General features: G+C 38.7%; 5 protein-coding genes across 5 annotated transcripts; 3 read left to right on the top strand and 2 right to left on the bottom strand.

The window, feature by feature from the left end:
* Nucleotides 1-1,466: 1,466 nt before the first annotated feature.
* LOC141826987 (F-box/kelch-repeat protein At1g80440-like) lies at nt 1,467-2,171 on the top strand. Its single transcript, XM_074714287.1, has one exon. The coding sequence runs from the start codon at nt 1,467-1,469 to the stop codon at nt 2,169-2,171; it is 705 nt and encodes a 234-aa protein (XP_074570388.1).
* Nucleotides 2,172-8,463: 6,292 nt separating this feature from the next.
* LOC141828663 (ABC transporter G family member 39-like) lies at nt 8,464-14,580 on the bottom strand. The gene is made up of 22 exons (XM_074716118.1): nt 14,228-14,580; nt 14,015-14,135; nt 13,835-13,923; nt 13,677-13,761; nt 13,425-13,584; nt 13,286-13,362; nt 13,138-13,188; nt 12,964-13,054; nt 12,597-12,898; nt 12,227-12,508; nt 11,828-12,144; nt 11,596-11,756; nt 11,412-11,515; nt 11,181-11,340; nt 10,879-11,087; nt 10,464-10,796; nt 10,091-10,381; nt 9,803-10,020; nt 9,495-9,722; nt 9,257-9,428; nt 8,921-9,175; nt 8,464-8,831 (listed from the first exon to the last, which is right to left on the bottom strand). The coding sequence occupies exons 1-22, from the start codon at nt 14,578-14,580 to the stop codon at nt 8,574-8,576; spliced, it is 4,317 nt and encodes a 1,438-aa protein (XP_074572219.1). The 3' UTR covers nt 8,464-8,573.
* Nucleotides 14,581-15,385: 805 nt separating this feature from the next.
* On the bottom strand, nt 15,386-16,168 carry LOC141828154 (ras-related protein RABA5a-like). Its single transcript, XM_074715526.1, has 2 exons — nt 15,805-16,168; nt 15,386-15,723 (listed from the first exon to the last, which is right to left on the bottom strand). Exons 1-2 carry the CDS (start codon nt 16,127-16,129, stop codon nt 15,386-15,388), a joined length of 663 nt encoding a protein of 220 aa, XP_074571627.1. The 5' UTR covers nt 16,130-16,168.
* A 558-nt stretch (nt 16,169-16,726) lies between these two features.
* LOC141826548 (uncharacterized) lies at nt 16,727-21,262 on the top strand. Its single transcript, XM_074713801.1, has 10 exons — nt 16,727-16,868; nt 17,298-17,412; nt 17,511-17,625; nt 18,670-18,706; nt 18,944-19,013; nt 19,142-19,246; nt 19,629-19,779; nt 19,879-19,961; nt 20,754-20,847; nt 20,938-21,262. Exons 2-10 carry the CDS (start codon nt 17,382-17,384, stop codon nt 21,023-21,025), a joined length of 774 nt encoding a protein of 257 aa, XP_074569902.1. The 5' UTR covers nt 16,727-16,868; nt 17,298-17,381; the 3' UTR covers nt 21,026-21,262.
* Nucleotides 21,263-21,925: 663 nt separating this feature from the next.
* Nucleotides 21,926-24,020, top strand: LOC141826119 (uncharacterized). The gene is made up of 2 exons (XM_074713369.1): nt 21,926-22,412; nt 23,839-24,020. Exons 1-2 carry the CDS (start codon nt 21,926-21,928, stop codon nt 24,018-24,020), a joined length of 669 nt encoding a protein of 222 aa, XP_074569470.1.
* The last annotated feature ends 787 nt before the right edge of the window (nt 24,021-24,807 follow it).

The raw sequence follows: 24,807 nt of genomic DNA, 5'->3' as shown, positions 1-24,807 counted from the left end.
ATTCTATTTGATTATTTTAAAATTTTAATTTTTTAAAAAAGAATCAATTAATTTGGTATGATTTCGATTTTAAAATTTCATATTCGGTTAAATCAAATTAATCAAAATAAAAAATAATTTATAAATTTTTAAGTAAATAAATTTATAAATTTTTAATTAATTAGTAAATCTTTAATAATATTTAAAAATTTTAGTTATTTCAATTAATTTGATCGAAAATTGAATTAACTAATATTTTATCGATTCGATTTGTTCGACTTTTATTTAAAAATTTACTCAATTCGATTAATTCTAAAAAATTTTATTCGGTTCAATTTCGATTAATTCAGTTTAATTTTAATTGAATACTCACCCCTAATTGATAATGTTGCACAAACTCTATTGCTATATCCTCTAAGTTAGTTAGTCATATACTCCCTTGATTTCTTAGTCACTGCTATAATAGTATTCCGCTTGTTGCTGTACTTAAAAATAATAGAAGAATTTGATATTGTGACCCTCAAGGGCGGAGCCAGCCCAGTTGATTTTCTGGGGTTGATAATGCTTAATGAGTTGATCTGAGGCCCCTGCCCCTGAGCTATCTTCCTCTCTTTCTAGTATTTTTCCTTTCACTCATCGCTTTAGCCTTCTTGTCTCAACGTCTTCAGCTGTCTAGCTAAATTAAACCTAAGATAGGCAATAACAATAGCGGTTCTTGAGGTCAATACTTTTGGCTTATTTATGTTGAAAGAATTATCTATCCACCTTAGTAGTTGTAATTTGTAACGAGTTGTTTGGTGTTGTATGAAAGAAAAAAAAACCTAGCTAAATCTGAAATTCATAATTGTCATGTATTACACACAATAATAACAAAAACTGCAATTAAGTTCTCACAAATATATGCATTGGATGAGAATTCGAATCTCAAATGAGAATAACTTAAAGCTTGACTTTTGAATATATATATATATATATATATATATAGGAAAGTGATCTGCTGGGCGCCTTATGCTGGGCGTCGCGTGGGCGCCGTCGACGTGGAAGCCATGCGACGCGCGCGCGTGGCAAGCAAAATCAACCCGCGAGCATGATTCCTTCAAACCCTAACCCTCAGCATAAGGCGCCCAGCAGATCACTTTCCTATATATATATATATATATATATATATATATATATATATATATATATATATATATATATATATATATATATATATATATATATATATATATATATATATATATATATGCAATTGAAATAATTAAAAAAATAATTTAGTGAATAATTATATATTTAATATTTTATCTATTATTATTTGTTTATCTTGACTTTGTCTAGCTCATGATTTGCTTTATTCAATTATTTTTTTTAAATAATAATAACCTCTATAGTAAAAAAAATTCAACCTATTTAAATTAAACGGTTGGCGATTAGTTATATAATCCAAGTTTAGGGTTCACAATCTTAATTAATTATCTAGGAATAGGATGGAGGCGGAGTTGATACCCGGATTACCGGACGATATTGCTCTGGAATGCCTCCTCCGCCTCCCCTTTCAAGCCTTCGCCAGCGCTCGGCGTGTCTGTAAACGATGGTGGCAAGAAATGACTTCGCCGTCTTTCTACCGCCTCCGTAAAGCCAGTGGCCATGCTCGCCCTCTCGTTGCACTTATTCAATTGCATCGTTCTGGTGGCCTTGGCTACAAGAACTTGATCTTGTTCGAGCCGACCACGGGCGTATGGACCCCGCTGCCCGCCGTCTTTAAATGGTCTGCAGGATACTGCGAGGTGGTTTCCGCGGGGCACGAGCTGTCGGTGGTATGCAGAAGCAGGCGTAGCCCTTCTGTCGGCAGAATCCTCGGTTACAATTTGTTGACTGGCGTTTGGCGTTTGGATGTGACGACGCCGAGCCCGCAGAGCCTGCAGTCGGCGCTGGTATACGACTTGGAAGGGCGCCCGTTGAAGCGGCTGCCGATGATGGCGCGCCATGGCAGAGAGTGCAGGGGGTTCTTCTTTAACGGTGAGTTCTTCGAAATTAGAAGGATGCTATGGATCCGTGAGTTCCACGTCGCGTCAGGGCGTCGGCGTCAGCGGCGGATGGTGAGCATTTTGGAAGAGGATAAGTGGCGGCAGGTGGCGTTGCCGGCGGAGTTGACCGATCGTGTCGAGTCCTATAGCAGCTTCCAACTTTAGAGATCATCGAGTCCAGAATTAAACTATGCAATTTTATTTTATTTTTAATTTGTTCATATTAAGCGTCTAAATTTGGAATGATAAAAACCTAGTTGTCATCTATATAGGGAAAGATAATTTTTAAAATATATATATTAATTTATATTAGATGTTCATGGATGTGAAATAAAAGATGTGCCGCATATCAAACTCGTCGTTTATATATATATTTCTCATGCAATCAAGTAAACTTTGTTCCATTTTCATCTGGATAAAACACCTTAATTATCATTCCAATGTTAAGCAATATCTTCCTGATGAGATCTCATTTGATGATATTGTCTGAAGTGAACGAGACTAAGATGGTGCTCCAAGATGGCACTCCATGTCCAGACTGATTATACTCCCTTCATTTCTTAGTCACTTCTGTAATAGTCACTACAATCAAACTCGAAAATAACTATGAAATTTAATTTCGGTCGCTATTTTATAATCAAGCAACATAAAATAATTTTCGTCCCTAAATTAGCAATGAAACTTTATTTTCTATCTCTATATTGGCGATGGAAGTTATTATTTTCCATCGTTAATTGAGCTTCGGAAGGTTTTCTGTTGCACTTCATCATTTAAATAGGTTGAATTTTTTTTTTTTATCTATATAGAGATTATTATTATTAAAAAAAAAAAGAAAATTAATTGAATGAAGCAAATCATGAGACAAAGTCAAGATAAACAAATAATAATAGATATTAAAATATTAAATATATAATTATTCACTAAATTATTTTTTTAATTATTTCAATTGCGCGAAAAATTGTAATTATTTTAGTTAACCTAAGTTTATTTTATGCCTATTTTAGTATTTTTAACTCAATTACTAATTTTTTTTGAAAAAACAAATAATTATACAACATTATTTAGACATAGATGGTGCTCCAGAGTGTCGTCGCACTCCATGTCCAAAGATTATACTCCCTTCATTTCTTAGTCACTTCTATAAATAGTTACTATAATCAAACTCAAAAATACCTACGAAATTTAATTTCGATCGCTATTTTATAATCAAGTAACGGAAAATAATTTTCGTCCTTAAATTAGCGATGAAACTTTATTTTCTGTCTCTATATTAGCGATGGAAGTTATTTTTCATCATTAATTGAGCGACGGAAGTTTTTCTGTCACACTCCATCATTTAAATAGGTTGAATTTTTTTTAACTATAGAGATTATTATTATTTAAAAAAAAAAGAAAATTAATTGAACAAGCAAATCATGAGACAAAGTCAAGATGAGCAAATAATAATCGATAGTAAATATATAATTATTCACTAAATTATTTTTCAAAATTATTTCAATTGCATATGCATTAAGTTTTAATTATAGAAAAATTGTAATTATTTTAGTTAACCTAAGTTTATTTTATGCCTATTTTAGTCGATTTAATTCAATTACTAAGTTTGTTTTTTGAAAAAAAAATCAAATAATTATACAACATTATTTAGACATATCATTATCAATTAAATAATATTAAATTATCACTTATTTCAAATATAATGCATATGCTACGTCAATTTAAAATAAATTTTAATGTTAAAAAAATCAAAATTTTAGAAAGCTCTAAAAAATTAAAGTATTCAGTAATTTTAATATCAATCTTACTTTAATAAGATTAATATTAATTATACAGTAAAATATTTAGTATAGTGAAATGAACACTATTGTAGCAGTGACCAAGAATTCAAGAGAGTAATATATTATTTCGGTAGCATATTAAAATCTTCTATGGAAACATATGGGAATACGATACTTGCACAAATTAAAAGATTGATTTTTCTTGCTATTAATTTTTTTTTCATTTTCTTTGATTTAACCAACTCATTATTTTATTTATTTATCTTTCTACAATAAATATCAAATATTTATTATTAATTTTTAAAATCAATTTGTCTATATATATATATATATATATAAGATTTTATATTATATTTTTAGTCGATTTATATATATATGGAAGAGGTTTTATAGTAATTCAACAGATAAAGAGTAATTTTTATATTTTTATTTTTTTCTAGTTCCTTTATATATATATATTTTTGACAGTATACGATTAGTTCAAAGGAGATATAATAATATAATTTGTGTGACATTATCTAGTGACATGTGATAATGTGACGTATCAAGGATGACATTCAGTCCAAGCATCAAACTATTTTAGTTTAGCTAATATCATTCGATGAGTTCAAAAGACATTGTTTAATATTGAAAATGACAAAGGTTTAAATCTCGGAGATAGATGACTTATTTATTTATTATTAATTAATTGGTATTTAATTTTTGAATTAATTAAATTTTGAAAGTGATCTAATTTTATGAAAAGTTCTCATCTACCACCAGGATAAATTTGAAAGTATATGCGTCTCCCTAGCCAAGAGCAACATTTCAAATTTTTCATTCCACTAAAGAAAAATACATTATAATGTGTCATAGTTGAGAATTAGATCATGAGTACTTGGTTAATCTACCAAACGTCTTATCGTTACACCATTATTCGAGAAACTAGATGACCTTCTCTTTTGTTTGTCTACTAAGTAAATCCAAAGCATAGCATATGCACACTCAAAAGTGACCTCTAAGATACACTTTTGGTTCGCCTCACAACATAATCTGGCCGGCCATACACCAAATAACTTGTTACATGTTGTTAATTATTTTTATTAGAAATACAAGTAAAAATTGCATAATTTGAAGTTTGGATTCTAATCACGAACATATTAAAAATAAAATAAAATAACATAATTTATGGATTATATACCATAGTAATATCAACTCTGCCTCCATCCTATTCTTAGGTAATTAATTAAGATTGTTAACCCTAAACCTGGATTATATACCCAATCAGCGACAATGTCATTTTTTTAAAAATTATTTAATTAATTAAATTGGAGGAATTAATAATGAGACAAAGTCTAATAAACAAATAATAATAGATATTAAATATGTAATTATCCCCCATTATCATTAAGGGTGAGTAAAAATTCGGTTAAACTGAATAAACCGATCGAATTAAAAAATTCGGTTCGGTTATTTAGGAATTTTGATTATTTTTTCTTAAAAAATCAATTAATTCGGTTAATTTGGTTCGGTTTCGATTTTAAAATTTCTTATTCGATTAAACCGAATTAATCGAATAAACTGAATAAACCAAATTATTCAAATTAGAAAAAATAATTTATAAAGTTTAAGTAAATAAATTTATAAATGTATAATTAATTAGTAAAATTTTTATAATCTTTAAAAAATTTAGTTAATTCAGTTTTTAACCGAATTAATCGATAAAATATCGGTTCGCTTTGTTCGATTTTTATTGAAAAATTTGGTCGGTTCGGTTGGTTCGAAAAAAATCGATTTATTCGATTTTTGATTTATTCGATTCGGTTCGATTTTAACCGAATACTCACCCCTAATTAGCATTCTAGTGGCTCTCAAGCATCCATAATTAGATTCTACGGCGCAATGCAAGATATTTTACTTTAGTGAAATAACAAATTTGAAATGTTGACTAATGGACGATGAGATTCTTATACTTTCAGATTTATCCTCGTGATCGATAGAAAACTTCTATGGGATCGAACAGATTTATCTGGTTTTGTATACTAATTATAATTATTTTAGTTAACTGAGTTTATTTTATGCATATTTAAATCTATTTAATTCTTACCAATTATTAAAAAAACAATATAATTATACAACATTATTTAGACATATCAACTTCAATTAAATAATACTAAATTATATGTTATTTCAAGTATAATACATATACTACATCAATTAAAAATAATTTTAATGTTAAAAATGAATCAAAATTTTATAGTATTGAGTAATTTTAATATCAATCTTATTCTAGTAATTAAGATTAATGTTAGTTATGTTGTAAAATATTTAGTAAAATGAAACAACAAACAAAATATTATTATAACGGTGACCAAAGAATCAAGAGAGTACACGACTAATTGAGAAGATGGAGCAATGGATTATGTGCGCCTTACTATCTTCAACAAAAGGTAAAATCTACTATCCCAATGACTTCACACGATCGGCCCATGATCATCTGTGAAGAGGTAAATCAAAAAGCTACAGTTGACCACTACGGAGGAGAGCATTGCTTCGGTTTCGTCGAGATTCGACCCTTGTTCATTTTAATAAGTATGTCTTGTACTAACCAACTCAATCATATCCTGAGATTATGTGCCGCACTATCATTCTATAGAGACATGTGGTAGTATGACATTTCACGCCGACATCAAGAGTGATGTTTAGTCATAAAGATATTGTTTAATATTGAAAATGGCAAAGGTTTAAATAAAGAGCAAAGTTTATCAAAATTGTATGTGAAACATTGTCATATAATCTAAAGTATGTTTTTTTTTTTAATGATTTAGGTGTCAGAATTTCATCCGATTAATTTTGAAGACAGATGACTTTCTCATCATCCATCTACCGGGTAAATTTGGAATGTAACTTATGTATATTCTATTCGGATTCAAGATATTCATAGCATTTGAGATTTAAATTTTGATCAATGCATCTGTAAGAGCTTGAAGTATATATAAATTTTAGAGATTCTTTTGTTTTAACATCCAATCTCAAATAACTGGTCAAATGTTGTTACTTACTATTTTTAACAATACAAGTAAAAATTGCACAATTTCAAGTTGACAGACAAATTTGGACGCATCGTTAACAAATTAAAAATAAAATAAAATTGGATAGTCTCTGGCATCCAAAATAACCAGGTGAAAACAACCCCCAGCCTCTGCCACTCCCTCCGCCACCTACGTCCAAGCATACATCCACTTCCCCATTCCAACGGCATCTGTACACCCTTCCCTCCACCGCCGCCACTCCTGTTGACGGATCGTACACCCCCTGGCCTCCAACGCCTACCTGCTAGAAGCTTCACCTGCTTCCAGAGGAGATTAACACCTGCGCATTAAAGTAATAGTAAGGGAGCGCAATCTTCGGAGATTAACACATGGGTTTAGTTGTTAATGTGGTATTAAAGACATGATCTTTAACGGCTTCCAAATATCTAACGGCTCAGCAAGGGTTGATGATCTTCATTCGACGGTGGCACACACAAACATGCGGGCTTTTCGGGGATCAGAATTGGAAACACAGTAATCATCCTTATCTCCTTGGTGACATTTTCATACTTATCTGTTCTCTGATCTCCAGGATGGCTGACAGAGAATTTGAGTGGCTGAGTCGTCGGTGTTATTGACCGAGTTGACTTGAATATCTAGTTGAGCTGACTTGAATATCTTTTTGATCGAGCTGACCTGAATATCTTCTAGACGAGCTAAATTATCAGAGCTGCGTGACCGAGCTGCTGGGGTCAGAGTGTTGAACCTGAGTTGTTTGAACCATAGAGGTAGATAGCCAATATATATAATAATGGGATGATCCAAGCATTGTGAGGTAGCATGTGGTCAGGTGTTATGGGTCGATTAAAGCGTAGCTTTGTCATTGACAGTGAAGATCCGTTGTATCAGGATCTTTATGATGCTAGCTAGGGATGATTATTATTCTCTTTTTTTTTTTTTTTTTTTTTTGCCTGGGGCGTGGCCGTGTCAGATCAACGAAGACCCGCTGTATTAATGATCATTTATCAAAAAGTAAATCGGTTAGAAGGGGAGCATATAAATTAAATTAATAAATTTACTGAGTGAGTGGATAAAGACGATGATTAATGAGAGTAGCTAAGAATTGTGTGGTTGCCGGACATGGCGAGACCTCGGAAGGAGTGCAGGGGCATCTTCGTCGACGGAGCGTTCTGCGTCGCCGGCGGCCAGCGGATGCTTGACTGGACCTCTGAGGTGTTCGAGGTCGCGGTGGGGCGGTGGCCGGCGAAGCGGGGGAAGTTTCCAGAGAATTTAAGGCGCTGATCAATCCGTCGACGGGAGTGGTGACGGAGGAGGGCGGGGTTTACAGGTACGGTGGGAATGGGGAAGTGGATGTCTGCTCGGACATAGACGGCGGAGGCGGGTGTTGGAGGCTGGGGGTGTTTCCCCAGGAGCTATATGGGTTATGTGCACATGTGGCAGCGTGGAACGGTGGGGTGATGGTGTTGGGAACCATTCTGGCAGGGAAAGCGCGCGGCGTGCATGTTGGAGGGGAAGCGGCGGAAGGTGGCGTTGCCGACGGAGTTCACCACCGGCCGTGTCCAGTCCTTTTGCGGCTTCCAACTTTAGCGATCATCGAGTCCAGAAACATGCAACTTTATTTTATTTTCAATATGTGAACTGATCATTAAATCTCAACTTCTACTGCTAAGATCAGTTAGTAACAATCTGTAGTCCACAATGTTTCATATTATCGATCGACAATGTTCATTGACTCTGGATGAATTGTTGTCCTGCTCTGCTCATCTTCTTTGGAAGTTGAAAACTTTGATCGAAAATGCGAACACAAACGCAAACAGCACCGTGAAACCCACAACTGCAACTGCCACCACGCCTAAGAAGTCATGCCGAAACCCAAAGAACCTCTCGATGAAGTCCTGCACCTTCTCGCCATTCTCCATCGTCTGCTCACAGTCTCCGAACTGCGACGCTACTAGTCCGTACAATGTCCACGCGACGGGGCAAGCCCAAGAGTACCATCTCCACCACACTGGGATCCTCTGCATGCGACGATCAAACAGAGGATCATCAGCTCGATTGGCGAACTTATAAGAGGAAATCTTGCGTGAGAAGGGAGAAAATTACTTACAGGTCGAGGAACAAGAAAGCCAGCAAAAATGTTCCATATCGCGTAGAATGCAGTGGAGACGATGGCCGCAATGTCACTGTTGGGCGTCATGGCCACCGCCATCATGCCGTAGAACGTGAAGTACATGAAGGTGAAGAACATCAAAAAGAGGTACCAAAAGAACTTCTCTAATGTCCACTCGAAACCAATCATGCTGTAGACGATGAGCCCGTAGATTACAGTCTGAAGGAAGATGTGAGGAACCTCTATCACCACCTGCGTTTGAATTGGATGAATGTGAGAAACAATTGTCGAGGGAGAGATAGACTACTTTGTATTTGCACCAGCCAACAATACCTGAGAAAACGCATAAGGAAGAGCAGAGTACATTCCGGCAGCCTTCTCCCGGTAGAATACAGTTCTTTCTACATCGACGATCGGCTGCACAGTTTGGCCGTTCTGTATTCCGATGAAGAGGACTGCTGCGTACATGGAGCCCAAGGAGTTGAACAGATCTTGCTTCGTAGTCCTGCAAAATTTTCAAGTCATTGGAACTCAAGATTCTCTGACATTTGAACTCGTTTTGAGGGCTTACACTTTCTTTCCGAGTCTCCAGAAGATCGTTCCAAAGATCAAGGCGATGACTGTTGTGAAGAAAATTCTTGTGGCGGTGTAAGATGGATTTCGCCAGTATGACTTGTGCTGCTTCCACAAACAAGCCATGCACTGCGTGAGGAAGGATTGCGAGTACTTCGTGGGAAAGAACAGGTCTTTTGAACCGGGAGGAGGCTCACTCAGCTCACTGATTAAAGCTTTGTTTCTCCTGCAATAGTAAAGTAAACACCATGAACAAGAACTTGGAGTGCTATGGTTGTGGAGTTCACGTACGTTTTGATCTTATACCTGTATAAATCAGAGTTTCTGTATACTTCAGCGAAGTCAACGCCTAAAATCTCTTCCTGTGCAATGGTGGAAACCTCCAACATCCATGTTGCAGGATTGTAGCCATGCTTTATTTTTCTGACCCCTTCAATTCCCTCAAAGTACTCTATCAAATTGCAGGAATTACGTCCCAAGGGGCCAACATAGATTTCTTCCCCTCCTCGTTTCATCAAGAAGAGCTGCAATTTGCCTCATGTCAATTTCTGTACAGTAAAGAAGCTATGCAAAGTTGTTTCAGTAACAGCGCACCTCATCAAAAGCTTCAAAGATGTCGATGCTCGGTTGGTGAATGGTGCAGACGACAGTCCTTCCGGTATCCACAGTGTTCCTCACCGTTCTCATCACGATGGCTGCTGCTCTTGCATCCAGCCCTGAAGTCGGTTCGTCCATGAATATGATGGAGGGATTGGCAACGAGCTCGACAGCAATGGTGAGCCTTTTACGTTGCTCGGTCGATAAACCATTAACACCAGGAAGTCCTACCAGTGCTCCTCTCAGTGAAGTTAGCTCTACCAATCCCATGACTTCTTCAATGAACATCTGTTTTGTTAAATCTCATCAAGCTAAGGGACTGACTGAGCTAGCGCATTTAGTTTTTGTATGTATTGATTGTTTTACTGACCTTTCTTGTTTCAGCATCTACTTCAGGTGACAGTCGAAGCCAGGCGGAGTAGAGAAGAGACTCGTACACTGTGACATGAGGAGAGTGGATATCATTCTGCTCGCAGTAACCAGAGATTCGAGCAAACGTTTCCTGTTTCTTGGGATAGCCGGAGATGCAGATGCTTCCATCGATGTAGCCACCAGTTTTCCTGCCGGCCAGCACGTCCATAAGGGTGGTTTTCCCTGCTCCGCTCACGCCCATCAGTGCAGTAAGAACTCCAGGCCTGAAGGCTCCACTAACACCCTTCAGTAGCATCAACCGATCCTCCTCGATGCCCTTCTCCTTCATCTCCTGCGAATGCGATCGACATATTTTAGGGTCTGTGCATGCATTTTTTTATTCAAGAACATGTCTGGATGAAAGTAGTGTTCACCTGTGGCATGTCGACAGAGTATTGGATATTGTCGAAGGTGATATAAAGAGGAGCAAAAGGAAGCACCATTCCTTTCTCTGTGTTCCCTGTGGTAGCTTCAAAACCTTTACTGGTTCCTACAGGCGATAATTCGATGCTTTCGCCTGTCCTGTTTGCTTGTTTCTCCTTCAGTGCCTCCTCGGAGATGACTTCTTGGCCCTTTCCTAGTGCTGCAGTGGCCAATCAAGGAGAAATGGCGTGTAACATCGCATCAAAGAACTCATGCATGCCTTTAAAACTGCTCAAAACTTGTCGGTACTTACGGTCGAGCCAGTCGAGAAAGAGCACGAAGAGGATGTTGAACAAGAAGATGTATCCGAGCAATGCACCCACGCCGATCCAATACCAGTTTGAATCAACGAAGATCCCACGAGCCTTGAGGATTTGGACTCCCAGTGTAACATTGCTCGCTTCTGAAACAACCTGTTCCAAGATTGTTGGAGAAGATTGTTATCTGGTTTTCATCGAGCAAGAAGAAATGAGATGACGACTACCTTTTGCCAGCTATGTCCGAGGAACTCATTCACTGCTATGGCGTTTTGTGCATACATCAGAGGGGATGACCAGTAGCCCCAAATCCACCATTTCTTGATATCATCTGCAAGGAAAGCTAATAAATTTTACTACTGTTGTTGTCTGATTGGGATAGAAAGATCATTATCGACAAGTTTTCTATACCCCGAGATATTAGAAATCCGCCGAGAATCAAAAGAACAAGCTGAGCAAAGGATCCAAATGTATCTGCAACAACCATTTCCCTCCCAACAGCCGCAAGAAGCCTGAATAGTCCAGATGCCAGCTGACTGATCAAGACTAGCAGAAGATAGTGCCTGAAAAATCTGCACAATACAAAAGGCTTTGGTCACTGATGCACACAATGCTCTCAAAATTGTTTTCTTATCAAACGAACCTTTCGATGTTTGGATCGAACCCAATGACGTAGTATGTCATGGCTATCCAAACGGCACACTCCAAGAACGATATGGGAATTTTCAGAATCCATGTAGGCAGTGCATATGCCCATGATGGATAGAACCGAAGGTCTCTTTGTTTGTAGAATATGGGAAGTTTTGCAATACTCATCGCAAGTTCAGCAAAGCCATTGAACAGATGAGTCACCAATCCAAGAAACATGGCACCGAAGAAGATTACTCCATCCTCCACTGAGTCATGATGCATCTTTGTCCGAAGGAAGACTGTCATTGCAATGGCTCCGAGAATTATAAGCTGGAAAACTAACAATTGTTATATCGAGGTATCCAACTAGTAGAATTGTTTTGTGATCACGAGGGGCAATGCTTGTACTCACCTGGACTACTTTGAAGATATATACGAATGAGTTGCGCTTCATCAGCAGCCATTCCCTTGAAATGCAAGCTTTCAGCAACTCCATCTTGCTGATCCCATACTTTGAAGTAGCCAGTGCAGCTGGATGATTCCTTTGCCTATCGAATTCGACACCGAGCTCTTCCCCGAGCTTTCGGCCAATGTGGAATGACTGGAAGGCTTCTGCAAACTCATTGACTGGAATGTACCTGTATGGCTCGCCTTTGTTTGCCCAATACTGGTGCTGGTCCTTCCTCGAAGTGACCTATACATTTCATACATAGAGATTTCAGTATTGGATTACTGGTGACTTAATTCATGGCACTATGAATTCCAGCAGTTACTCTTCATACTTCTTGCAGGAAGTCTGCGACACCTTTCCTTTCAGGGCACTTGAAGCCCATCGCTTCGAAGAAATCGAGAACAAACTCTCGAGGACCCTGATACACAATTTGCCCCTCAGAGAGAAGAACAACGTCATCGAACAGTTCAAATGTTTCTGGAGCTGGCTGAAGCAATGCAATGAGTGCAGTTCCACCGAGGATGTGGACCGATTGTCGAAGGGAGTTGACGATCTGGTAAGTCGTGGAGCTATCAAGACCAGTCGAGATCTCATCCATGAACAGTGCCTTTGCCGGTCCGACAAGCATCTCACCTGCACAAAACCATCAGCAAGGTTCTTAAGCTGTTTTATAGCATTTGATTCTTTCATTGTCATACCTGTTGTGACACGCTTCTTTTGTCCACCAGAGATCCCCCTTATCATTGCATCACCTACCATCGTATCAGCACATATTTCCAAACCCAAGATCTGTCGATCGATAAACAAAAGTCTTCTTTTGTTAATGTTTGTAGCAATAAATCTGCAATTTTGTTTTCTTGAGTGGATCCTACCTTCAGAATGTAATCTGTAACCACACTCTCCTGACCTTCAACAGATATAGCCTGTAGGTGCACCATATATATAGAAAACTGGATTCAGCTTCAATGAAGAAGAAGAAGAACACTGTTACATCAATTACTGGAAATCGATTATTCTAACCTTCATGTAGACATCAATGTCAGGATCTGGTTTGATATTGGCTTCCTTTTCTCTTCTCGATAGCTCTGTTAGCATGTCTGCAATTGCATTGTGTCAGTTTGTGTTAAGTTTTTTTTTTTCTTCATTATTTTTTACGTACCATAACGAGTTCCAACTCCTTGGCATCTCGCAGAGAAAGCCAGTGTCTCCCTGACTGTCATTTCCCCTATGTGAAGATCATGCTGCCCAATGTAAGCTGAGGTCCTCTGTGGCACAAACTCATCCATTTCATGGCCATTGTAAGTCACTCTTCCACTTACCTGACACGAGCAAATCATCAAACACATTAGAAATCTCATGCAAAATCTTATTAGGAAGGAGTCTTTTTTTTTTTTTTTTTTTGCTAGCTCACTTTCAGAGTCGAATCGAGCTTCCCTGACAAAGCTAACAGCATGGTAGTCTTCCCTGAACCTGGAGGCCCCAGAAGCAGGGTCATCCTGAAATTTAAGAGAACTAAGCATCACTCAAGAACCCTTTTTTTAATAGCTTAACACTTTGTATTTCTCTTACCTGCAGGGTCTGATGATTCCACTTATGTCATGAAGGATCGATATCTGTCTCTTTCCGGTGGGAACGATGTGCAGGTAACTCAACACGTCCTTAATCACACACAAACCGAAAGAACAGATTAATGAAGATCGAAATTTCTTTGAAAACAGTACTGTTTCTCTTAGTTTGGTTTTAGCTTACCATGATCTTGTTATAGAAGAAGTTGAAAAATGTGGGAACGCCACGGTTCCCCACGTAGGCCTCTGCTTCGACGTTGAGATGCTCGAACCTGACTTCGATAGTTGGATTATCGATTCCAACTCTGCAAAATATATTCATATTTTTTCATCTTTTTTCGATCGTTTATGTGAATATCTTAAGTATGAACTGCGAAAGATCGATCGATTCGTATACCTTTCCATTCGATTCCTGAGCTTGAGGAGAAACCTCTCGTTGTCCTCCTCGGCCGTCCGCACTAGCCTCTCGAGCAGTCTCTTCCGGTCATGCACGTCGAGGTCGTGGATGTTCACCTCCTGTCCTTCGTCTCTTTCTCCTCTCATGATCCCCTTCCGCATGCGATCGTAGGTGGGCAGCTTCTCAAGCGCCGCCCACTTGAGGGCCTCCTCGTCGTCCTCATCGCGGCTCGACCGTCCGAAGATGTCGGCCGACAGCGTCCGCCGCGAGGAGGCCGTCCAGTGGACGCTCCCCCTGAAGCTCCCCAGCATGCTGCCCCCGCCAATGCTCCCCGCTCTGTTAATGCTGTTCATGCTTGCTCACCTTCGATCGCTCAATCTGGTCAGTAATGATGCTTGATATATAATCGTCTACTCTTTGATTTCTTCCTGCTCAAATTGGTGATGTTTTGCGACGGAATTAATGGCGCAGCTGAGTTTGGTAGGAGGAGAGAGGACTTTTGCAGGGTTTAAATATGCGGACGGTGAAGGTAGAAGAATAGGACAAGGAGAAAGCTTAGTTCTTGCCGTTGTACAGCTTGGGATGAACATTTATTAATCCGCCTAACTGTCATTTCCTCTTTCTTCTTTCTATCCTCTCTCGAAAACTTGGAGACCAATTTTTGGGTTGACAAATTGTAATGCATCCCGATCGAATCCATTTATTTTCTCTTGTTTTTTGCTTCGTAATAATCGCGAGATTTATGTCTATGAAATCTGTTGTATAAGTGGACAGATCTTTTTTTTTTTTTAAGATCTCTCTGCCGTGCTTGATGGTGCAGGGTTGCAGGCGTTTGAAGAGCCACGGCCAAATTAACAAGTCGATCACAGCAGTCATGTTCCCATTGATTAATAAAATTAGGCGAAGATCTATCACAAGATTTGGCTCTTTGACTCATGACCTTGCCGGCTCATTAATACGTGCCGCCTATTTACTACAGAGGTTTGACTTTGTTGACGTAGAAGCCACGTTGACCATTATCTGATTCAACTAGAAAAAATCATGTTGAACTGTGAAGAAAGCAAGCAAGACATAAAAAAGATACAATCTGAAACCAAAAAACTTAATCAGCAAGCAATATTTATCAAAGAATCCGAACACATCCAACAAAGAATACAATCACGATGAACAACACCCCAGTCTCCTGTGCCCATCAGCATCCGCCTGTAGAACCACAGGCTTTCCATTGGCGAGGCCCCCCTTCTCGTGCTTCGGTTGACTTTCATCAGAGCTAGGGAAGGAGGAGGAGGCCTTCCTGTTCATAATGTGGTAGATCTCTTCCACCACTGTCTGGAAGGCAGCTGTAACGTTGGTGGAATCGAGTGCAGAGGTCTCCATGAAGAAGAGGCCCTGGTCCTCAGCTAGGGTTCTTCCCTCTGCTGTGCTGACCTCCCTTGTGTCCTCGAGGTCTGTCTTGTTGCCCACCAGAACAATCACGGCATTCATGTTACAGTGCACTGTTTCAGTTCTGACCAGATTTAGCTATTTGAGTTAATTAACTTTCTGACAAGATCGAGAGAAGGTGTTGCAGGGCTTACTGTGTAGCTCTTCCAGCCACCGGCCGACGCTATCGAAGGTTTGCCGGCGGGAGACGTCGTAGACCAGCAGGGCCCCTACGGCGCCGCGGTAGTAGGCGGCGGTGACGGCCTTGAACCGCTCCTGCCCGGCCGTGTCCCAGACCTGAGCTCGGATCACCTTCCCCTGGACGTCCAGGGTCTTGGTCTGGAACTCCACGCCGATGGTGGACTTGGAGTTGGGGTGGAACTGGTCCCGGGCGAACCGGGAAAGCAAGTTGGACTTCCCCACCGCAGAGTCGCCGATGAGGACGACCTTGAACAGGTAGTCCTGCGGCCTCTGATCCATCGTTTAGTTATCCTTCCGCCTCCGTCCTGATCTCTTCTCTTCTCCTGTGAAGAACGTAACTGACAATGGTGGTGAAGGGAGGAGGATTGATTACTTTAGGAAGCTAGCGGCCAGGTTTGTGTTCTTTGCTTTCGAAGAAAGCAAAGCAGTTGGTGACTGATAGCTTGGGACATACTTCATCTCCATAACGTAATTCAGCTGTTATTCCGCGTAAAGCTAGCCTACAATGACCGGTGGCCGTCGTTGCAGTGAAGCTCACAGTGACACTGCCGGCCGGCCTTGCGGTTCCGCCACCGTCAATCCTAAATCCTAAATAATTTTTATTTATTATTATTTATTTATATTTTCATATTAAAATTCTACTTCATCATATTATATTATTAATTTATTTAGATTAAAATGGATATTTTAATCTGAAATTTGATAATTAAGTATATATATTATATGGATAATTTATTGTAGGTGCTTCGTCTCGAACAGGCTCGGACAGCTTTTTACTGGGCCTCGGCACGAGGAGGGCACACGGGCCCATCTCCTCGATCAGCAAAGCCTGCCAATGTCTGCAACGCAATTCATGGATCTCGGACCGCTCGCCTACTCCTTCTTGATCAGGATTCAGGAGGGAGCGACTCGGCTTTCACTGGGACGTCTTCTGGATTTGAACCTCGCCGCGACCGGAGAAGGAAGGGCGAGATTTGGAAGGTCGAAAGCAGCGACCGATTCTCCGATCTGATATTAGGTTTTGCTCCGAATCCGACGCTTTTTAGATCTTTACTCTTGCGGATTGTTGATTGGTTTGGGTTCCTTCGTTGCCGTGATTATTCTCCTTTTTATGGGCTTTCCCCCTCCTTTATCTCTGTTTTTCTGTCCTGAGATTCCCGACCACTTTACTTTTTGTCCAGTCGCATCTATTCTTTTGAGCAAATCCCATCGATGGTGCTCTGACTGATGCTTCATGCGGGTTCTCTGTCTCAAGGTCGGAAAGTTTCTTTCCTTTTAGCTATTTCTCCTTCTTTCTTTCCTCTGCTTCAAAGTTGGCTTTTTGGTTGATACGCCTTTACAGGCAACATATCCTAGTGGATTCTTATTCAGCTTCTGTACTTGGTCCTCGCCAGCGGATTTGAATAATAGATATATGTGCTTATATAAATGGTGCTTCTTTTCGCAGGTAGGGCGTGTTGGTTTCGCAGTCATTGCCAGTATAAGCCGGGGATTGCTTGGGGGGAGAGGGGGGTTTTGGTGTTGCTGCGAGATGAACTACGGGAGCAGTTCGATTTCTTCAGGTTTGTTTTGCTGTGTTTCTAACGCTTCCTACTATGTCTTGTTTTCAACGTACCACCATGGGGATTGATTGGTCTTATGCGTTTGGATTGAAATCAAGCTGCTAAGACTGCTGCCAGGGCATTTGACTTTGGAAGAACCCATGTGGTTCGACCCAAGGGGAGGCATCTGGCTACTATTGTGTGGCTTCATGGCCTAGGTGATAATGGAGCAAGGTAATGGATACTCCCCCATTATCTTCCTTTCTGCGCTGCGTGTTCAGTATCTGTGTGATTTCTTATTCTGAATTATGGTGTTTTCTAGACTGATTTTGGTGTTTGCAAATCTTAAAATGATTTCTACTAACTACTTGTTGTCTAAGTGAAATCAAAACCAATTCACTTGTCTTATAGTATGGGGGATAAGTTTACATGGAATGGACAACTGGGTAATGTTTTCTTTGATCCAATAAGAAGTGCTATGTGATGTAGAATCCCATGCATGTGCAATTGTTGCTGATATGGTATGCTATTTGTGTGCTTAGGAAATCTTTCTTCATCATATTGTGAAGGCTCTTCTCATTGCTTCTCTAAACATTGAGAGGTGCCTTTTTTGGATTTTCTAATGATTGCATTTACACTATTAGTTATATATTCTTTTGGTTCCAAATCGAAGAGATTTTCTGTAACTATTCTTGATCCTGCATTAGAATTCACAGTTCTACTGTATAATACCATGATGTTTTTAGCTTAGATAGTTAGATTTGTACCATAAGTAGTTGTTATCCAATGATACTCATTAGACACTGAGTACCTTTGTTATTTCCTTTACTTTTGTTTCAAATTGCATCAAATTAGAGTTGAAACCCTTTTTAGGATCCTAACTTTCCATTTATCAACACAACTTGAAATTAATAAGCCTGTAAAAATGGATCTATTCATCGACATTTAACTTTATATTTTATCGGACATGTATACTAATTATTCATGGTATTACCTATAGTCACATGATTACTTTCATGAGAATTGTTGTCTTCATTGCCTAAGATGTCTAATAATGATGTAACCAACTCCTTTATAGTTTGCTTATGTCTATCTTTTGTTAGAATGTATTTGAGTTCATATATTTAATTATTTTGTAGCGCATAGAACTCAATGAAGAGGTAAGATTCATTTATGATGATATTTAACTCTTGTGTACACCTTATTGCTTTTATGCTTGTCTTTCGAGACTGTTGCTAGTTACATCTCTGATTGACTTATTTCTTTTTTATACTGCAGCTGGTCCCAACTCTTGGAAACCCTCCCACTCCCAAATGTAAGAATGGGATAAATCAGCTATTATATCATGATAAAATATGGAGTCATTATTATCTAATACATTCTATATAATCAAAGTCGAGTTGCTCTCCTTGCTGGTGTTTGGTATCATGATAATGTTGACTTGTTATTCTCTACCACATTCTCTTAGCTATTAAAACTTGTGCAGTTCATTGCACATGTTTTGTTCTTCCTGTTTTCTATCATATTTTTACAATCTTTATTGCAAGTGCAGATTAAGTGGATATGCCCAACTGCTCCTACCAGACCTGTAGCAATTTTTGGTGGATTTCCATCAACAGCTTGTAAGTTGACTAGATTATCCGTAGTATTAAATCTTGATTTGTTTCTCTTAAATATCAATTAACTTTTTTGCATGGTAAGCAGAATCATACTATTGTGATACAATGGCTATGTTATTTTTGTTTCCTAGGGTTTGATGTTCAAGATCTGTCGGAGAATGGTCCTGATGATGTTGATGGATTGGATGCCTCAGCTGCTCATGTTGCAAATTTGTTATCAACGGAGCCTGCTGATAGTAAGTTTCTGTGGAAGCAACCATATTAAAATGTGGCAATACCCATGCAAGTTTGTTGGAACGTTTTGCCTTTCTTCTGTCATTTTTTCCCCCAACTTGTCATTGATTATACATAAAGAATCAAACGAAATATGCATTAGAAATCAAGTTTTGCCACATGCTTCAAGTGATACGAGTTGAGATGAAAATCTAAAGCAGCCATCTTACTCCTGCAAGCAAAAAATTCAGAACTCCTACACTTGGTCTTTGGAACACTTTCCAACTTGTGATTCTTTATGTGCAATAAACTTTGAAAATAATGGCTAAACGCTGTAGTAGGTAGCTTATGCATTTGATTAACTAGAATTAATAATGCATGTGCTTTTTCGACTTGCAATTGCAGTCAAAATTGGTGTTGGTGGCTTTAGTATGGGTGCTGCTACTGTTCTCTACTCCGCAACCTGCTATGCTCACGGAAGATATGGAAATGGCAAGCCATACCCCGTCAATCTAAGTGCAGTTGTTGGTTTAAGTGGTTGGCTTCCATGTGCCAGGTATCTTTAAAACAAAGGCAGTTCTTGTAATGTGATTGCTTGTACTTTCATTTTTGAATCCAGAGAGATCTGTTTTCCAATGACATTATAATTCTTTAGGAGCTTGAACAGCAAGTTGGAAGGTTCTCAAGATGCTGCAAGACGTGCATCATCTTTGCCTATTTTGCTATGTCATGGAAAAGGTATTATGTTCTCATACAAATTAGCTTCGTCCTTCATGTGAAATGTTCTTCAAGTTCCATCTCCTATGTACAGATTATATTTGTTGGGTTTGGTGAAATAGAACAGACGTACATAAGAACTGCATATGGTCTAAGATACAAGGCCACAGCTTATTATCCACCTAACCATAGGAATGTAGTATGTGGATTGAAACCATTGAAATTCGAAACTCCTAATGCTGTGATTAGTACGGAAGAGAGAAGGGAAAGAGAGAGGTGATAAAGGAAAGGAGAGAAGGGTAGGAAGCAAGGAGATTGATTAGGTGGTGATGAGGTGAAAAGGAATGAAAGGACTGAATGCTATCAATTCATTGCCTTCTCAGAGTCCAATTCATCTTCTTCTGGTATTATCCATCACACAGACCAATCTCTCAAGGTCCACATTGGATATCATCATCAACGAGCATCAATACTGAGGCATGGTTATTCATGGTCTTCTTGTCCATTGATAGCCTTTGCTTCCATCCATACTTGGACAGTAGCAAAATTGCTACATTCACATAATATTCTACAAACTTCCTTCCATTTGCAGTTCGTTAAAGTAATCAACAATGAGTATTTGGTTCCCTCCCTTTCTGCAGAATCAGAATCAGAATCCCCCTAAGTAATCATAGTCTAATTGTCTTTGAAATGGACTGAAGTTTTAGAAGTCACATCTGATTCACTGACCAACAAAATAAATCTGAAATACAATTTTTCTGCATTCCAGTAATTTGTATAACTTATGCTGTTTTGCCATGATACATACCCCAGGAGATGATGTAGTGCAATTCAAACATGGCGAGAAATCAGCTCAGGTTTTGAAGTCAACTGGCTTTGAGAATGCCACTTTCAAAGCATACAATGGGTCAGTGACTATGTTTCTTGCAGAACCATTTCTGTTCAGTCGACGAAATAACTTATACGCATGATAGTCACAATAATTTGCCGTGTACAGGCTCGGCCACTATACCATCCCTGCAGAGATGGATGATGTCTGCAAATTTCTCACCACGACACTGGGTCTCGATGGGTCGCAATCTTAACCAAGAACAATCATGCTGGATACTGCCTTGGAGTGAAGAATAAGTTGGTATAGTCCAATAGAATATTACATTGCTAATTTGTATGTTTGGTTTTGGGGCTTCTTGTGGTAACGGTGTCTTCTTCATTGGAGAGTTTGAACATTTAGCACCAACTACTCTTTTTGAGATCACTTAATTCTTATGGCTATTTGGAGTGGTTTATCATGTCCTTTTAATTCAAGCATCATGTTTTGCTTTTGGTGTGTTGTAGCATTGTTGTTGAAATGCATGTTTCATCTTGAATTCCTTGTTCGAGTTTTAAGGTTATTCTTGGCCAATTTATATTGATTAATCGTGGGGTGATGATTTCGTCTCACCTTCCATATACTAAATAAATTCACGTGACGTGGCATTTCAACATCATTCATTAATTGTTACAATGTTGTATTATGTCTTGGGAGGCATAATGAGTTTTCGTATTCTTTCCCAATAAACGTTTAATTTTGGCAAATTTAGATATGATTTTTTGAAACATACGTGTATATAGCGAGAATTTATTGCATTTCTCAATTGCAGAAAGACTATTTATCATCTTCTCTCTCTAGTTTCATCAAGTAATATAATATTGTATAATTTTTAAATTTTACCTTTTCTACTTAGATAATATTATAATATTATTTTCTTGTTTTGTTTTCTTCTCCCTTCGATTTTCCCTTCACTTCTGCCTCCCTGCCGTTCCCCCTTCCCTCTTTTGGACGGATTCCGTTGGACAAACTAAACGCCGTTACAGCCTATCCCACGATACTGCTCCCACTTTACGCACCCTTTCGTCTTCTGCTTCCTTCTTTATATAGTAAGCTTTCTCTTCTTCCTGCTCCCTCACTCGCTCCTCTCCTGCGCCTCCTCCTCCTCCTCCTCCCGATGGAGCCGCCTCCGCCGAGACGACGACTCTCCGACGATACGCCGCCGCAACGGCAACCATTCTCCACGCTTCCGGCTTCAGACACACCGCCGGCTCCGATTTCATCGGACATGTGTCTCCCTCCGCGCCTCTCCCCCTCGAACGTTTCCTTCTACAAGACCCGCCTCTGCCACAAGTTCATCGCCACGGGGACCTGTCCCTACGGCGATTCTTGCACCTTCGCGCACGGCTCCAGCGACCTCCGCCAGCCGCCGCCACACTGGGAGGATATCTCGCGGCCGCACCGGGGAGGAAGGGACTACCGGGATTCCTCCTATGGCGATGGAGGAAATGCGGGCGGGTTGCATCGCTCGAAGGGCGCCGGTGGATTTGGTCCCTTCGGCAGGAGCCATGCGCCGAACCAGAGCGCGCCGAGGAGATCGGATTCGAGGTCCAGAAGCGATTGGGAAACCGCCGGACGCTACTCCAATAGGCATGGTTTCGCAGGTACCCTACTCAAATTCGAATTTAGCGATCTCTTCTGTGGCTTCCATTGCTCTGCTGTTCTTGTTTGCTTTTCCTTTTAAGCAAATGAAATTCTGTTTCCATGATTTGTCAATGCGCTGTCTGATACATTGCTCGGTGCTTTTGCGCCTTTAGCAAATTAGGAGTAAATTGAGATTTCTTGGTTATTTCTTCACGAAAGAATGTGTTTGTACTTCATGGTTGAGAGTTTGGGATAGGAGAATTGATAGTCAATATACTTGAAGGACATGCTGTCTTGATACAGTGTGTTGTGAGTAACCCTAAAATTCATTTCTTCGATTGGAGAGAAGACAATGGCCATCAATGAAACAACAGATTAGTCACTAGAATCCAGAAACTTAAACCTCACTTTTTGTTGATCATGAGTAGAGCATAAATAAAGATTTGTATCACCACCAAAGCTTTAAACATATCATGTACTTATATTGATCTCTGAGAAAACTCCAAGAAGTAAAACCTATTCAAGGATCTAGATGATAGTTTTTCAAAATTGTTTCATCTAAAATGAATGATTAACATGTATAGTTTACATGGACACATTCTAAGGTTCAAAAGCAATTGTTAAGTCTAATCTTTAGGACCAAATTAACTAGTAAGCTTCCCCAATGTTACATCGAAAACTATGTTTGCTCACTGGTAGAATTGCTACTTGGGATGTTTATGGTTGATATGCCATCACAGTTTCTGGTCTATGGAAACATTTGATCAATCAGATTTATTCTCCTCTAAAAGATTCGGCATTCTCCTAGGTTCAATACATACATTTGGCTACTCAAGTTCCTCGTTGTTTTTAGAATAATACATCTCTTGTTCAGAACATTCACTTGCAAACCACAAAGAGCATTTTCCTTCAGCCTTGTGCATCTCAAAGCAAACTGTTCCTGATGGCCTATTATCTTTAGGTTTTTCATAGTCAGCAAGAAAAACAGTGTCGATGATGCTGACCTGACTAACTCCCTTGTAGAACTGCCTAACCGTTTCTTTATGGTATTGGTTTGGCACTCCGAGTTTATAATGTGGTGAAACATTGAAAATGTATACAGTAGCTATCTGGTTGGGCCTCCTGAGGAAGTTAAATAGCAAAATGTCCTTGTCGATTAAACTCTAGATGAAGTTTTTCTCCAAAAGTTTAGGTTTTATTCTCATCTTTATAGTTCAATGACATCTCAATTTATAAACATGTTTACCTCTCTTTTTTTTACGTCCTTGGCATGGTTTTAATTGAGCATGTTGCATCACATTAACTTGCATCAAGATGCTAGAATATGTTATATCTTTCCGGTGTCTGTGGATGTTGCATCTTGCAATCCTTCCGTTTCATATTCTATAAGAAACCTTCATGCTCTTATCATTCATCTTTGTAATTTCATGTTATTATTTTTGGCAGAGTCGAAGTTCGAGGTGGATATGAAGAATTCTGAAAGGGCCACAACATCTACAAATGATGATCTAGCTCCTGCTCTTGCAGGGACAGAAACAGTTTCTAGCTCACAAAAATCGAGAAAGTGGTTCCCAAAACTGGAGGGGATCAAGAAGCTGAATGGCATTTATGCAGATTGGATCGAGTAGGCAAACAATTTTAGCCTTTTTTGCTGAGGCATGTGGTATAGAATAATTGCTGAGACAGTTGATGAATCATAGTAAACTGTAGGTTTTTCCCCCCAACTAGTGATGTGGTGATACTATAAACTGAATGATGCGAATGATGCTTTGAACGTTGCATGAAAATTTAGGACAAAAAAGAAAAAAATTGCAATTTTTGGCTTTTTTTTTTTGTGGCATGTGGTGTATAGTGTAATTGGAGAGACAGTTGAAAGTTAGTTAATTGAAATTTTTTTAATCATTTTCAACAGTTTATGGGATTATTTATAACCATTGATTTTTAATGGATTTTCTATCACTTCATATCAATAGTTGTTGCCAGGCTATGTTTTTCTGAAAAAAATAATATAAGAAAAATTTTCATTTAGCTTTTTATTTTAAATGTACTAACTGTGGAAAAGAGGGTGAATAAAACAAGGGAAAAATATAAATTCTTTACATATAAATCTTATATAATATTTTCAAATAATTTTAAAATTTTAGACAGATCAAATACATTTAATTAAAATTGGTGATTAGTTTTGTTTTAGATAAATTTAGAATTAATTATTTAGGACAAAATTTATTTTATACATGGTGGTTAGTCGTTTATTAATTAAGTAGAATTTTTAATAGATGAAGTTGTTTCAGAATTTAATCTATACTGTAATCTCAATTAAAAACTAACCAATCATTACTTTTTAATTATGTAGCACAGCTTAGTTTTATGATTTTACTTATAATTTGACCTGCACCTAGCTATGATGCATATAAT

Source organism: Curcuma longa, chromosome 4, assembly GCF_044706935.1.
Source record: "Curcuma longa cultivar G26 ecotype Majalengka, Jawa Barat chromosome 4, ITB_CL_G26_1.1, whole genome shotgun sequence".
Lineage (NCBI taxonomy): Eukaryota > Viridiplantae > Streptophyta > Magnoliopsida > Zingiberales > Zingiberaceae > Curcuma > Curcuma longa.
This window is presented reverse-complemented; position numbering and strand designations above follow the sequence as displayed.